Here is a 15,262-nt window from a genome sequence, read left to right as displayed (position 1 = left end):
TTGGAAGCCCTGAAGTGCTTTACCGATGGCCTCTTGGATCATCCGATCCAATTCCTCGTGGAAGCATGGGGCATGGAACCCCGGCACCGGAGTAGGAGGCAGCACTGGCATAGCCAAAGAGTCCACCAGTGAAGGTGGAAGCGTGGATCCTGGCACCACTTAAGGTGGAGAACGCCTCGGTGACCCAGACATAGAAGAAGATGGGGCCGTTTCTGGACGGGGCCTCTTTGTCGGTGGCTCTGTCGATGTCAATGCCGAGGATGTGCTTGGATCGACAGACTGAGCCTTCTGATGCCGGTGTCTATGCTTTTCACAATGTTCTCCTCGGTCCATTTCTTGAGGAGGCAAGCAGGCAATCATCGTTGACGCCAGTCGAACAGCAGCGGTGTCCTGGTGCTGGCGAGAAGTCGAAGGTACCAGGTCAGACGACGTCGAAGCTATCGAAGGAGTTGGGGTTTTTAACTGAAAGAGAAAGTCCATCTTCTCTAAACGAGCCTTACGGCCCTTAAGTGTCATTTGGGCACATTTGGTGCAAGTAAGGACATCATGGCCGGACCCCAAACACATAACAGATCCCATGCGGGTCAGTGATGGAAATTGTTCGAGTACAGTCAGGGCACCGACGAAAACCCGACACCATGACTCCGACAAATATTTAGCCGCGGTGTGGTCGATGGCCAGTAGGTTGATGGCCGAAGGGATAACTTGATGGGAAGCGACCGCAACAAGGGTAAAACCTTACCTTTCAACCGCGGAGTATGGATATCGATAGGGGGACCCCTATGGGGTAGAATTTTTTGAAAAATTTTTAATGAAGTTCCGTGTGGAAAATTCCTGTCAGGAATCTCCAGAGCACCTTAACCCATGTGGCTAATGCTGCGCGGAAAAAAGAAGACTGAAGGGGGACCCCTGCTGGATGCAGGGTCAGCGCATTGCTGGGCATGCCCAGTAGGTGCCAGTCAAAGTTCTAGAAACTTTGACAAAAGTGTTCCGTGATTGGGCTCCATCCTGATGTCACCCATAAGTGAGGACTACCATCCTGCTTGTCCTGTGAGAAAAATGAAACCTATCTGGTTCTCAAAGGAGGTGGCTGACAAAATAAAAGCTAAAAGAACAGCGTTCAAGAAATATAAAGAATCCCAAAGAGAGAAGCACAAGGAAGAATATCTGGTGGGACTGAGGGAGACGAAGAAAGCAATCAAGAAAGCAATCAAGAAAGCGAAAATTCAAGCGGAAGAAAGGATTGACAAAGATGTAAAGCAAGGTGACAAAACATTTTTCAGATACATCAGTGAAAGGAGAAAAGTCCAAAGCAGTATACTGAAAATGAAAGGTGAAAAAGATCAATGGGTGGAGACAGATGAAGAAATGGCATAAACGAATACTTCAGTTTGGTATTCACTAAACAAGACCCAGGAGAAGGACTAGTTAACAAGAAATTGGAGGGAAGCGGAATGGATGAAACTCCGTGTACGAAAGAGAATATATGGGAAGAGCTAGGAAAACTGAAGGTGGACAAAGCCATGGGGCCTGATGAGGTTCACCCCAGGATAGTGACAGAGCTCAGAGATGTGCTGGCAGCTCTGCTGTGACCTGTTCAATAGCTCCCTGGAAACGGGAGTGGTGCCGAGTGATTGGAGAAGAGAGACGATGGAGCCACTTCACAAGAGCAGGAACAGACAGGAGGCTGGAAACTACAGGCCGGTTAGCCTCACTTCGGTGATGGGAAAGGTATTTGAGTCACTGCTGAAGGAAAGAATTGTGAACTATCTACAAGCAGCAGAATTGATGGACCAGAGGCAGCATGGTTTCACCAAGGGAAGGTCCTGTCAGACAAATCTGATCGACTTTTTTGATTGGGTGACTAAGGAATTGGATCAAGGAAGAGTGCTCGATGTCATCTACTTGGATTTTAGCAAAGCTTTTGATACGGTCCCACACAGGAGGCTGGTGAATAAAATGAGAAGCTTAGGAGTGAGTGCCGAGGTGGTGGCTTGGATTGCAAACTGGTTGACGGACAGAAGACAATGTGTGATGGTAAATGGAACTTACTCTGAAGAGAGAGCGGTGTTAAGCGGAGTGCCGCAAGGATCGGTGTTGGGACCGGTCCTGTTCAATATCTTTGTGAGCGACATTGCGGACAGGATAGAAGGTAAGGTTTGTCTTTTTGCGGATGACACTAAGATCTGCAATAGAGTGGACACGCCGGAAGGAGTGGAGAGAATGAGACGGGATTTAAGGAAGCTGGAATAGTGGTCAAAGATATGGCAGCTGAGATTCAATGCCAAGAAGTGCAGAGTCATGCATATGGGGTGTGGAAATCCAAAAGAACTTTATTCGATGGGGGTGAAGGGCTGATGTGCACGGAGCAGGAGAGAGACCTTGGGGCGATAGTGTCTAACGATCTAAAGTCGGCAAAACAATGTGACAAGGCGATGGCTAAAGCCAGAAGAGTACTGGGCTGCATAGAGAGAGGAATATCGAGTAAGAAAAGGGAAGTGATTATCCTCTTGTACAGGTCCTTGGTGAGGCCTCACTTGGAGTACTGTGCTCAGTTCTGGAGACCATATCTCTGAATGGACAGAGACAGGATGGAGGCGGTCCAGAGAAGGGCGACCAAAAAGGTGGATGGTTTTTCATCAAATGACTTATGAGGAGAGATTGAAGAATCTAAATATGTACACCCTGCAGGAAAGGAGGAGCAAGGTGATATGATACAGACTTTCAGATACTTGAAAGGTTTTAATGATCCAAAGTCAATGACAAACCTTTTCCGTTGGAAAAAAATCAGCAGAACCAGGGGTCACAATTTAAAACTCCAGGGAGGAAGACTCAGAACCAATGTCAGGAAGTATTTCTTCATGGAGAGGGTGGTAGATGCCCTTCACCACTTCCGGAGGAAGTGGTGAAGACCAAAACTGTGAAGGATTTCAAAGGGGCGTAGGATAAACACTGTGGATCCATAAAGTCTAGAGGATGTGAATGAAGAGAAGAGGCATGGGGGTGGCATACGGGAATGACAGCAACAACACAGGGTGATTAATACCCTCATTCAATAAACATACACTCGGTTAATGCGACTCCAACATTGCTCTATGCTTCAATGGCAAGAGAGAAATGTGGAAAAAATGATTTGCATTCAGAAAAAAGCGGGGAAGTAGCTTGCTTGTTGAGGCGGTTACTACCCCGAATCAATTAAGCCTGATACTTCACTTGGAATACATATCCAGCGCAGCTCACTGCTTCAATGGCAGGGGGAATGAAGAAAAGAGGATTTATATTCAGACAACAACCAACAAGGACTGAATTGCACAGGCTGGGTAAACAAATAAGCGTGGGAATACTTGCTTATTGCGGAGGTTACTACCCCTAACCAAATTAAGCTTAATACTTCACTTAGATGCAGCTCCTGCACTGCCCCTCATCAATGGCAGGGGTGGAAGGTAACTAGAACCAAAACGTTACTAATAAGGGCCAAGAGTAACAGATAAGTATGAGAAAAAATAAGTGTGAAAGCTTGCTGGGCAGACTGGATGAGCCGTTTGGTCTTCTTCTGCCGTCATTTCTATGTTTCTATCTTTCTAAACAGCCTTTCCGTCCCACCTTCCCTTGGACGGATTCCCGGTGTTGACCTCTGCTTGCTTCCTGGACCTCCCTTGACTGCCACCTGCCTCAGACCTTTATTTTATTTATTTATTTATTTATTTATAACTTTTATATACCGGCATTCGTAAAAAAAACATCATGTCGGTTTACAGACAACTGAGAAAGGAAATTACAATGATAGATGGAGGAAGGATAGGAAGTTAAAAGGTGACAACTTTACTGTAGAGCCAACGGGCGCCACAGTTATTAAATGAGATTACATGTGGTTAACCAGGTTGGACATAAATTAATTATATACAAGAGGCGACAGAGTGGGGGGTAGCGCGGGGTGGGGGATGAAGCGCATAGGGGAGGCGGGGTGGGGTAGGAACTGTACAAGGGGGCAGGTGGTGGCGATGGGAAGGAGAGGTGGTGACTGAATATCAGGAAGCCATAAAATGGATGGGGTGGTGAGGGAGGGAGGGTGTGTAGGGGGGCGGGGGGACACTGTACTAGGGAGAGGGAAATAATGAGTGTTGAGGAGAAGTCAAATGCTAGGGTTGAGAGGCGTTGGGATAGGCCTGTTTAAATAACCAGGTCTTGATTCCTTTTTTGAATTGATTAAGTGAAGGTTCTAGTCGGAGCTCGGTGGGGAGGGAGTTCCAAAGGGTGGGGCCGGCGATGGAGAAGGCTCTCGCTCTGGTGTTTGTGAGGTGAGCAATTTTGAGTGAAGGGGTGTGGAGGGTGCCCGCAAGGGAGTTTCTGGTAGGACGGTTGGCCTGGTGGAAGTGTGGCATATCTTCGATCCAGGGGGAGTTATTTTTATATAGCGTGTTATGTATGATAGTAAGTGTTTTGTATTGAGAGCGATAGGTGATTGGTAGCCAGTGGAGGTTTTGTAATATGGGAGTAATATGATCAGTCTTTCTTGAGTTTGTAAGGATGCGAGCCATGGCATTTTGTAAGATTTGGAGGGGTTTGATTGTGGAAGCTGGAAGGCCTATTAGCAGTGAGTTGCAATAGTCAAGTTTTGATAGTATAGTGGTTTGCATAACGGTACGGAAGTCATGTGCGTGGAGGAGAGGCTTAAGTTTTTTGAGGGTTTGGAGTTTATAGAAGCCCCCTTTTAGGAGTGATTTGATGTGGGATTTGAAGCTAAGTTGTGTATCTAAGAGAACTCCTAGATCTCTGACAGTGGACGGAGGTGTGAGATTTTGTGAAGTGTTCTGTTGCAGTTGGTGAATGGATAAGCTGGGTTGATTAGTAATAATTAGGATTTCAGTTTTTGAAGTATTGAGTGCAAGGTGTAGGTTGGAAAGGAGGGCGTTGATAGATGTGAGGCATGTCTCCCAGAAGTGCAGGGTTTCGTTGAGGGAGTTTTGGATGGGGATAAGTATTTGTACGTCGTCAGCGTACAAGAAGAATTTTAGTCCCAGTTTGGATAATAAGTGGCAAAGAGGGAGAAGGTAGATGTTAAAGAGGGTGGAGGAAAGGGAGGAGCCCTGGGGTACGCCTTGTGAAAGAGGAATGTGTGTGGATTCGGATTTATCAAGTTTGACTAAGTACTTTCTGTGGTCAAGGTAGGAGGAGAACCATGATAGGGCTGTGTTAGAGATGCCTATCTCTGCTAAGCGTGATATTAAGATTTTGTGGTTCACCGTATCAAAAGCTGCTGAGATATCTAAGAGGGCTAGAATGTATGATTGGCCGTGGTCCATGCCTTTTAGGATGGTGTCTGTTATTGCAAGTAGGAGCTTTTCCGTGCTTCGGTTTTTGCGAAAGCCGTACTGGGCGGGGTGGAGGATATTGTTATCTTCTAGGAAGTCGGTAAGTTGTGTGTTGACCACTTTCTCCAGAATTTTAGAAATAAAAGGTAGGTTGGAGATGGGCCTGTAGTTTGCTGGATCATTTTGGTCGAGGGTGGGCTTTTTTAGTAGGGGCTTTACGATGGCGAGTTTAAGCGGGTCGGGAACCGTCCCGAAGGTAAGGGAGCAGTTTATGATATCCGCTAACGGTCTTGCTATGACGGAAGGGATAGTGAGGAGGAGTTTAGATGGGATGTTGTCGGCGATGTGGGTGGCTGGCCGCATCTTTTTTAGGATGGCGTTGACTTCCATCGTAGTGGTGAGATCAAGGGATGTGAGGTTAATGTTGTTGGTGGTGGGTGGGAGGTCGATGTGAGTGGGTTTGGGGGGGAGACGATTGAGAATGTTGGTGATTTTGCATGCTAATTGGATATTCCTGCTTGCTGCCTGCCTCTGACCCCTGCTTGCCTCCTGGACATCTCTGTATGCTGCCTACCAGTCACCCGAGCCTGACCTACTTCATTTGCTCGTCCAGCCTCTTCAACGGATCTTCTGTTCATCAGCAGAGGCCCCCACCTAAGTCCTGCTGGCCCAGGCACCCAAAGGTTCAACCTGAGGGGGAACAAGAGCTGTAATAGGCAAAGCTCCAGCTGGGCCACTGCCTAATCAGATTCTGCCAGCCAACAGTGGGGACCTGCAGGGCTCCACCCTGCACCAACTCTACACTTTGGTCCAAGAGCCCACACCAACAGCAGCGTGTAAAAATAGCATAAAAAAGGATATATAGAACGGAAAAATCTCAATGAGCTACAGGTTTCTGTGTCTCAAGCTGCTGCACAAACCACATACCTGCCTTGGCATCGCTGAAAATAGAGGGCATGCCATTATGCAGCCTCACCCAGTATAGCAATGCATACGTTAATCAACCCTTCTGCAGCTCTTTTGACCTCTGCAAAGCTTTGACGTTTTCTCTGAACATCCATCAAGAATTCCTGAAAAATAAATCCTTCGACCTTGCTACATAATTTCTAAGCCAATGGCTGGATTCCAGGATGCGGCTTTAGTCACCATAGTTATGAAGCCTCAATATAAAGGCTCTAGAGTGTCCATTATCTGTAGGAGTTGGTGTGAGGGCCCTGTGCTTTTGATCAGTTTTCAACTGCCCATTCCTCTGTACCAATATAAGATACATACATATGGCAAGCAGATGCAATATAGCCAAACAAATGGGTCATTGGAGAATTTCTCTCTAGTTTTTATCTAATTTTCTTTGCGCAGAGGCTCTGTGATTGGCGTAAAATCACAAAAGGTAGCAAAATGTTTCCGTATGCATGCAACCTAAAAACACATGGCTCAACACTACAAAAAAAAAAAAAAAGGAACAATTTTTGTCCGCAAAACCCATAGTATGCAACATTAAACAGTTTATCACTCACAATCACAGCAAAACATGTCAACAAAGACTCCTTTACTATCCAAATGTAGTTCAGATAGAGACTTTTTTATATTTTCTTTGATGGAAATATTATTTAAACTCAATTACAATAGCAAAAACAAAATAATTTAAATTCTTACCTATACTGTGGTACTGCCATCTATAGAAAATTCTCTCTGGTAGGAACTGTAGAATTTTCTTTAAAAAAAATCAAAATATTTAAGTATACATAACAAAACAATCAGCCAGATTTTACTAAGGTTTCCCCCCACTACCACCCATCTGTGTCTAGAGGGGGAAAAAGCAAGTTTGCTTACCGTAAATGGTGCTTTCAGTACATAGCAGGATGAATTAGCCATGATGTGTGAGTGATGTCATCCTGCAACACTAAACGGATCGGACTTTCCAAGCTAGTAGAGCTCTGAGCTCTACTGAACATGTGTGGAAGTTCCTGTGCTGGCATTGCTTCCGAGCCTCCTCAGTCCATGTCAAAACTAGGAGTATAATCTATTCTCCAGGGAGGAAGGCAGGCATTTCATGGCTATCTATGGAAATCATTATTTACAGTAAGCAAACTTGCTTTATTCTGTCAATAAGCAGGGCTGAATTAGCTGTAATCTGTGGGCTGTCCCAAGCTGAAGGTTACAGTGGAGCATTTACTGGTAAGCAATACTGACTCCACCCTTACTTTTATAAAATGTAATGCACAACTGCCCAACTGCACTGTTAAAAGACTAGGTTATTCAGGCAATAAAAATGAAAGCATACACCAAGGACCGGGTTGCAGCCGTATAAATATCTTCAAAGGGCACCTCTCCGAGATGTACAATCAAGGAAGCTATTGCTCTAACCTAATGGGCTTGAACTCAGTTGGTGAGACTGAAACTCGCTGTAGCATAGCAATGTTGGATGCAGCTCTCAATCCAGTTAGATACAGTTTTCTTTTTTTTTTTTTTGTCAGAATCATTTAGATACAGTTTTCTTAGTAATGGCTATGCCAAGCCTGTTTGGATCATAAGAGATAACCAGTTGCAATGTTCTCTTATGGTTCTGAGTACAATGCTTATAATAAGCGAGTGCCCTTTTGCAGTCCAGTGTGTGAACAGCTCCCCCCCCCACCCACCATCAGCAGCATGAAGTCAAGGGAGGGAAGAAAATGGGTTGTACAATTAACTGGTTTATATGGAATATGGACACCACTTTTGGCAAGAACTTGGGGTGTGTCCGGAGCATTACTTTATCATGGAAAAACTGTAGATATGATGGATAGATAATGCACATCACATGGAAGTGACTGCTACTAGGAAAACCACTTTCCAGGTGAAATTTAAGATATGCAGATTGCAGAAGCTCCAGTTGAGGTTGCATTGGATACATGAGAACTATGTTGAGGTCCCAGGGCATCAAAGGTTTGTGAACCAGTGGACATGTCTACAAGAGGCCTCTCATGAAATTGGAAATAAACAGATATATAGAAATAGGTGCACTGTTTACTGGGGAATAGTAAGCTGCAATGGCACTGAGAGGAGAGGATCACCTTGCTGGTGGCTGAAAGGAGTCCGTAAGTTTTTGCTTGGGACATTGTCTTTTTTTAAAAGTATTAGGGCAAAGGTAACTTTTTGGGAATATTATTTATTTAGTGTGTTTGTGCTTTTAATAGTCAGTAAGGCAGCTAGTAAGCAGTAGTTAGTGTGTTTGTATATTACACACAAAAAAAAAAGACAAAAGACAAAAGTAGCCAGAAGCTAGAAATAAGCTATGAGCAGTGTATACCTATGTAAAAAGGTTGAAAAGTTCAGTTCAGTTACTCACCTTGGAGAGGTGATGAGGTAGTGCGATTTGGTTTGATTAGGTACCAACATTTGTTAATCAAGAGAGCAGTGAGTCATTCTGGCTGACTAACTGAAGTAAGACTGTTTGTTTTTCCCAACCCTCCAACCCCTACCCCCACCCCAGCTCATTCTTAAATTTATAGGCAGGTGCCACTTAAAAAAAACAAAACAAAACAAAAAAGAAACCCTTACTGAGAGTTTGATCATTCCTCTGTAGGTCACTACTAGACCTATAGTAAATTCACTAATATATTTAAAGGACATTAGACACATTCCTACTCCCATAGCAACCTAAAACTTAAGTAGGAACTGAACAAATTTGAGATGAAGGCAGCAGTCCAGCAGCAAGAGGGGGCTTACCAGTCTTTTGCATTGAGTGTCACATGTATGATTTTTTTTACCTGCCAGTGCGAAATTGTACATGTGCATGCGATGCAAAGAGCTCCTGGCTCACAGAGAATGAGTCAGATCTCTGGAGCTAGAGTGGCAGATCTGGAGGAGCTGAGGCAGACAGAGGTATAGAGATGAGACCTTCAGGGACATAGTAGTAGCACCGAGAATATCTCCTCAAGGCCTACTGCCCAGGAAGGAAGGGTTAGGTCGTCCGTCATAGTTGGTGATTCGATTATTAGGAATGTAGAGAGCTGGGTGGCTGGTGGGCGTGAGGATCGCCTGGTAATATGCCTACCTGGTGAGAAGGTGGCAGACCTCACACGTCACCAAGATAGGATTTTAGACAGTGCTGGGGAGGAGCTGGCTGTCGGGGTATATGTGGGCACCAACGAAATAGGAAAATGTGGGAAGGAGGTTCTGCAAGCCAAATTTAGGTTCTTAGGTAGAAAGCTTATATCCAGAACCTCCAGGGTAGCATTCTTTGAAATGCTCCCTGTTCCACATGCAGGTCAGAGGCAGGCAGAGCTCCAGAGTCTCAATGCGTGGATGAGACGATGGTGCAAGGAAAAGGGATTCAGTTTTGTTAGGAACTGGGGAACCTGTTGGGGAAGGGGGGGGGGGGGGGGGAGTCTCTTCCGAAGGGATAGGCTCCACCTTAACCAGGGTGGAACCAGGCTGCTGGTGCTAACCTTTAAAAAGGAGATAGAGCAGCTTTTAAACTAGAACAAAGGGGAAAGCCGACAGTCGCTCAGCAGCATATAGTTCAGAGAGAGGTATCCTTAAAGGATATTAATGATGCATTAGAATTAGGGCATCCCAACAGTGAGGTTCCAATAATAAGAAAAGTAGTCCAAGTGCCTGTAACTAAAAATTCATCTGAGATAAAAAAAAATTCTAACTTATCCCTATCAATTAAAAAGTAGAATGAAAATACAAACAAAAAACTAATTTTGAAATGTTTGTATGCTAATGCCAGAAGTCTAAGAAGTAAGATGGGAGAATTAGAATGTATAGCAGTGAATGATGACAGACTTGATTGGCATCTCAGAGACATGGTGGAAGGAGGACAACCAATGGGACAGTGCTGTACTGGGGTACAAATTATCGCAATGACAGAGAGGAGCACCCGGGAGGCGGTATGGCGCTTTAAGTCTGGGATGGCATAAAGTCCAACAGGATAAACATCCTGCATGAGACAAAATGCACAACTGAATCTTTATGGGTAGATATCCCTTGTGTGTCAGGAAGACTATAGTGAGAAGTATACTACCATCCACCTGGCCAAGATGGTGAGACGGACAGTGAAATGCTAAGAGAAATTAGGGAAGCTAACCAAATTTGGTAGCGCAGTAATAACATTTGCAGCTTGCACCCTCGCGTCCTCCCCCCTCCCCATCCTCCACCGGACACCAATATATTAAGCACGCATACACCAGGTTTTTGGTGAAAAACAGGCCGCAGCTTTTATTAATTATTAACATAAAAACAAACTTTTGGTACCAGAGTTGTAGTGCGTTACTCAACATTATCATACCAGGCTTCTTACCGGCATCCGCCATTTAGAAACATAGAAACATAGAAACATAGAAATGACGGCAGAAGAAGACCGAATGGCCCATCCAGTCTGCCCAGCAAGCCTCACACATTTTCTCTCTCATTCTTATCTGTTACTCTTAGCTCCTTGTTCTATTCCCCTTCCACCCCCACCATTAATGTAGAGAGCAGTGATGGAGCTGCATGCAAGTGAAATATCTAGCTTGATTAGTTAGGGGTAGTAGGGGCAGTAACCGCCGCGATAAGCAAGCTACACCCATGCTTATTTGTTTTACCTAGACTATGTTGTACAGCTCTTGTTGGGTTTTTTTTTTCTTCTCCCCTGCTGTAGAAGCAGAGAGCCATGCTGGATATGCATTGAAAGTGAAGTATCAGGCACATTTGGTTTGGGGTAGTAACCGCCGTAACAAGCCAGCTACTCCTCGCTTTGTGATTGCGAATCCTTTTTTTCTTCACCCCTGTCGTTGAAGCTATGCAGGATATGCGTGAAGCATCAGTTTTTTGTTTTTGTTTTTTTTTTTCCCCCTGCCGTTGTTTGTTGTTTGTTTGTTTGTTAATTTTTTTTTTCCCCTGCCGTTGAAGCAGAGAGCTATGCTGGAAATGCGTGATGTATCAGTCTTTCTCCCATGCCGATGCAGCAGAGAACCATGCTGGATATGCATGGAAAGTGAAGTATCAGGCACATTTGGTTTGGGGTAGTAACCGCCGTAACAAGCCAGCTACTCCCCCGCGTTTTGAGTGCGAACCCTTTTTCTTCTCCCTTGCCGTTGTAGCAGAGAGCTCTGCTGGATGTGTGAAGTATCAGTTATTCTTCTCCCCTGTCATTGAAGCAGAGAGCTATGCTGTATATGCATTGAAAGTGAAGTATCAGGCATATTTGGTTTGGGGTAGTAACCGCCGTAACAAGCCAGCTACTCCCCTCTTTGTGAGTGCAAATCCTTTTTTCCATTACCTCTTGCTGTTGAAGCTTAGAGCGATGTAGGAGTCACAGTAAGCATGTGTATGTTTATTTAATAAGGGTATTGTGTCAATAGCCATCATTCTGGCGAGTCACCCACTCTTCATTGGCGGCCTCTTGACTTTATGGATCCGCAGTGTTTATCCCACGCCCCTTTGAAGTCTTTCACAGTTCTGGTCTTCACCACTTCCTCCGGAAGGGCATTCCAGGCATCTACCACCCTCTCCGTGAAGAAATACTTCCTGACATTGGTTCTGAATCTTCCTCCCTGGAGCCTCAAATCATGACCCCTGGTTCTGCTGATTATTTTCCTACGGAAGAGGTTTGTCGTTGTTTTTGGATCATTAAAACCTTTCAAGTATCTGAAAGTCTGTATCATATCACCTCTGCTCCTCCTCTCCTCCAGGGTGTACATATTTAGATTCTTCAATCTCTCCTCGTACGTCATCCTATGAAGATCCTCCACCTTCCTGGTCGCCCTTCTCTGTACCGCTTCCATCTTGTCTTTGTCTTTTTGTAGATACGGTCTCCAGAACTGAACACAGTACTCCAGGTGAGGCCTCACCAAGGACCTGTACAAGGGAATAATCACTTCCCTTTTCTTACTTGATATTCCTCTCTCTATGCAGCCCAGCATTCTTCTGGCTTTTCATATTGCCTTGTCGCATTGTTTTGCTGTCTTCACATCATTAGACACTATCACCCCAAGGTCCCTCTCCTGCTCCGTGCACATCAGCCTTTCCCCCCCCATCGAGTACAGTTCATTCGGATTTCCACTCCCCATATGCATGACTTTGCACTTCTTGGCATTGAATCTCAGCTGCCATATCTTCGACCACTCTTCCAGTTTCCTTAGATCCCGTCTCATTCTCTCCACTCCTTCCGGCGTGTCCACTCTGTTGCAGATCTTAGTGTCATCCGCAAAAAGACAAACCTTACCTTCTATCCCGTCCGCAATGTCGCTCACAAAGATATTGAACAGGACCGGTCCCAACACCGATCCTTGCGGCACACCACTTAAAACCGCTCTCTCTTCAGAGAAGGCTCCATTTACCATCACACATTGTTTTCTGTCCGTCAACCAATTTGCAATCCAGGTCACCACCTCGGCACTCATTCCCAAGCTTCTCGTTTTATTCACCAGTCTCCTGTGCGGAACCGTATCAAAAGCTTTGCTGAAATCCAAGTAGATGACATCTAGTGCTCTTCCTTGATCCAATTCCTTGGTTACCCAGTCAAAAAAGTCAATCAAATTTGTCTGACAGGATCTTCCCCTGGTGAATCCATGCTGCCTCTGGTCCATCAATTCTCCAGACTGTAGATAGTTCACTATTCTCTCTTTCAGCAGTGACTCCATTACTTTTCCCACCACCGAAGTGAGGCTAACCGGTCTGTAGTTGCCTGCCTCTTCCCTGTTCCCACTCTTGTGAAGCGGGACCACCTCTTCCCTGTTCCCACTCTTGTGAAGCGGGACCACCACTGCTCTTCTCCAATCACTCGGCACCACTCCCGTTTCTAGGGATCTATTGAACAGGTCACACAGCGGACCCGCCAGAACATCTCTGAGCTCCCTCAATATCCTTGGATGAATCCCATCAGGCCCCATGGCTTTGTCCACTTTCAGGTTCTTTAGTTCTTCCCACACATTTTCTACTGTAAAAGGATTTTCATCTATTCCCCTTCCCTCCAGTTTCTTGTTGTTTAGAGATGGTCCTTCTCCAGGGTCTTCTTTAGTGAACACAGAGCTGAAGTATTCGTTTAATATTTCTGCCATTTCTTCGTCTCTCTCTACACATTGATCATTACCACCTTTCAATTTCACTATACCACTTTGGACCTTTCTCTTTTCGCTGATGTATCTGAAAAATGTTTTGTCACCATTTTTTATCTCCTTGGCAATCCTCTCTTCCGCTTGACTCTTTGCCAACTTGATTAATTTGTCTCCCTCAGTTGATACAAATATTCTTCTTTGTGCTCCTCCCTTTGGGATCCTTTATATTTCTTGAATGCTGTTCTTTTAGCTTTAATTTTGTCAGCCACCTCCATTGAGAACCAGATAGGTTTCAGTTTTCTTTTGCTTTTCTTTACATTTCTAACATATAGAGCAGTTGCCTTGGTGATTGCTCCTTTTAGATTGGTCCACTGCTGATCCACATCTCTCTCGTTCTCCCATCCTTTAAGTTCTTCCTCCAGGTAGTTCCCCATTTCCTCAAAGTCTGTGTTTTTGAACTGTAAAACTGTAAAACTCGGGTCTTTGTGGTTCTTTTCCCTATTATTCCTATTATTATTCCTATTATTCCCTATTATTCCCTATTTCCCTATTATTTCCCTATTATTTCCCTATTATTTCCCTATTATTTTAGTGATATTAAACCATACCGTTTGATGATCACTGCTGCTGAGGTGGGCGCCCACCTGGACATCTGAGACATTATTTAAGCCTCTTTCAAAGATTTAAATATACCCTTGGTCCCCCCCCGACGCAGCCTGGCGAAACACGGGACCGTGTCGGGGGATCAATTTAAACGCTGTCATTTTGAATGTTTTGGAGTCGCCATTATTAACATTGAGATATTTCCTTATTGGAACTACCTACAACTACCATAGAATTTGTGGTGATTAAAGTCTTACTATCCTGCACCAGTGTACTGTGAGACTCCAATTACCCCAATATTGACTGGGTAAATGTATCATCGGTACATGCTAGAGATATAAAGTTCCTGGATGGAATAAATGACATTTTTATGGAGGAATTGGTTCAGGAACAGACAAGAGAGGGAGCAATTTTAGATCTAATTCTCAGTGGAGGACAGGATTTGGTGAGAGAGGTAATGGTGGTGGGGCCACCTGGCAATAGTGATCATAACATGATCAAATTGAATTAATGACTGGAAGGGGGACAGTAAACAAATCCACGGCTCTCATGCTAAACTTTCAAAAGAGAAGCTTTGATAAAATGAGAAAAATTGTTAGAAAAAAACTGAAAGGATCAGCTACAAAGGTAAAAAGTGTGCAAGAGGTGTGGTCTTTGTTAAAAAATACCATGCTAGAAGCACAGTCCAGATGTATTTCACACATTAAAAAAGGTGGAAAGAAGGCAAAACGATTACCAGCATGGTTAAAAGGGGAGGTGAAAGAAGCTATTTTAGCCAAAAGATCTTCATTCAAAAATTGGAAGAAGGATCCAACAGAAGAAAATAGGATAATACATAAGCATTGGCAAGTTAAATGTAAGACATTGATAAGACAGGCTAAGAGAGAATTTGAAAAGAAGTTGGCCATAGAGACAAAAAGTCACTGAAAAAACTTTTTTTAAATATATAAAAATAAAAAATATATATATATATATCCGAAGCAGAAAGCCTGTGAGGGAGTCAGTTGTACCGTTAGATGATCGATGGGTTAAAGGAGCATTTAGAGAAGTTAAGGCCATCGTGGAAAGAATAAAGGATTTTTTTGCTTCGGTGTTTACTGAAGAGGATGTTGGGGAGGTACCCGTACTGGAGAAGGTTTTCATGGGTAATGATTCAGATGGACTGAACCAAATCACAGTGAACCTAGAAGATGTGGTAGGCCTAATTGACAAATTGAAGAGTAGTAAATCACCTGGACCGGATGGTATACACCTCAGAGTTCTGAAGGAACTCAAAAATGAAATTTCAGATCTATTAGTAAAAATTTGTAACCTATCATTAAAATC

The 15,262-nt window shown here is 44.2% G+C and overlaps 1 protein-coding gene across 4 annotated transcripts in view; it reads right to left on the bottom strand.

Annotated features, from left to right (window-relative positions):
• The window catches only part of RALGAPA2 (Ral GTPase activating protein catalytic alpha subunit 2), a 1,327,630-nt gene that overhangs the window by 1,206,976 nt on the left and 105,392 nt on the right, over nucleotides 1-15,262 (bottom strand). For all 4 annotated transcript variants that reach the window (XM_029593760.1, XM_029593759.1, XM_029593761.1 and 1 more), the window contains exon 4: nucleotides 6,966-7,023. In XM_029593760.1, the coding sequence (XP_029449620.1) occupies nucleotides 6,966-7,023 (58 nt within the window). The remainder of the gene's footprint in view (nucleotides 1-6,965; nucleotides 7,024-15,262) is intronic.

The sequence above is a fragment of the Rhinatrema bivittatum genome, chromosome 3, assembly GCF_901001135.1.
Source record: "Rhinatrema bivittatum chromosome 3, aRhiBiv1.1, whole genome shotgun sequence".
NCBI classification, from domain to species: domain Eukaryota; kingdom Metazoa; phylum Chordata; class Amphibia; order Gymnophiona; family Rhinatrematidae; genus Rhinatrema; species Rhinatrema bivittatum.
Note: the sequence above shows the minus strand (reverse complement) of the source record. Positions and strands in the feature narration are given on the sequence as shown.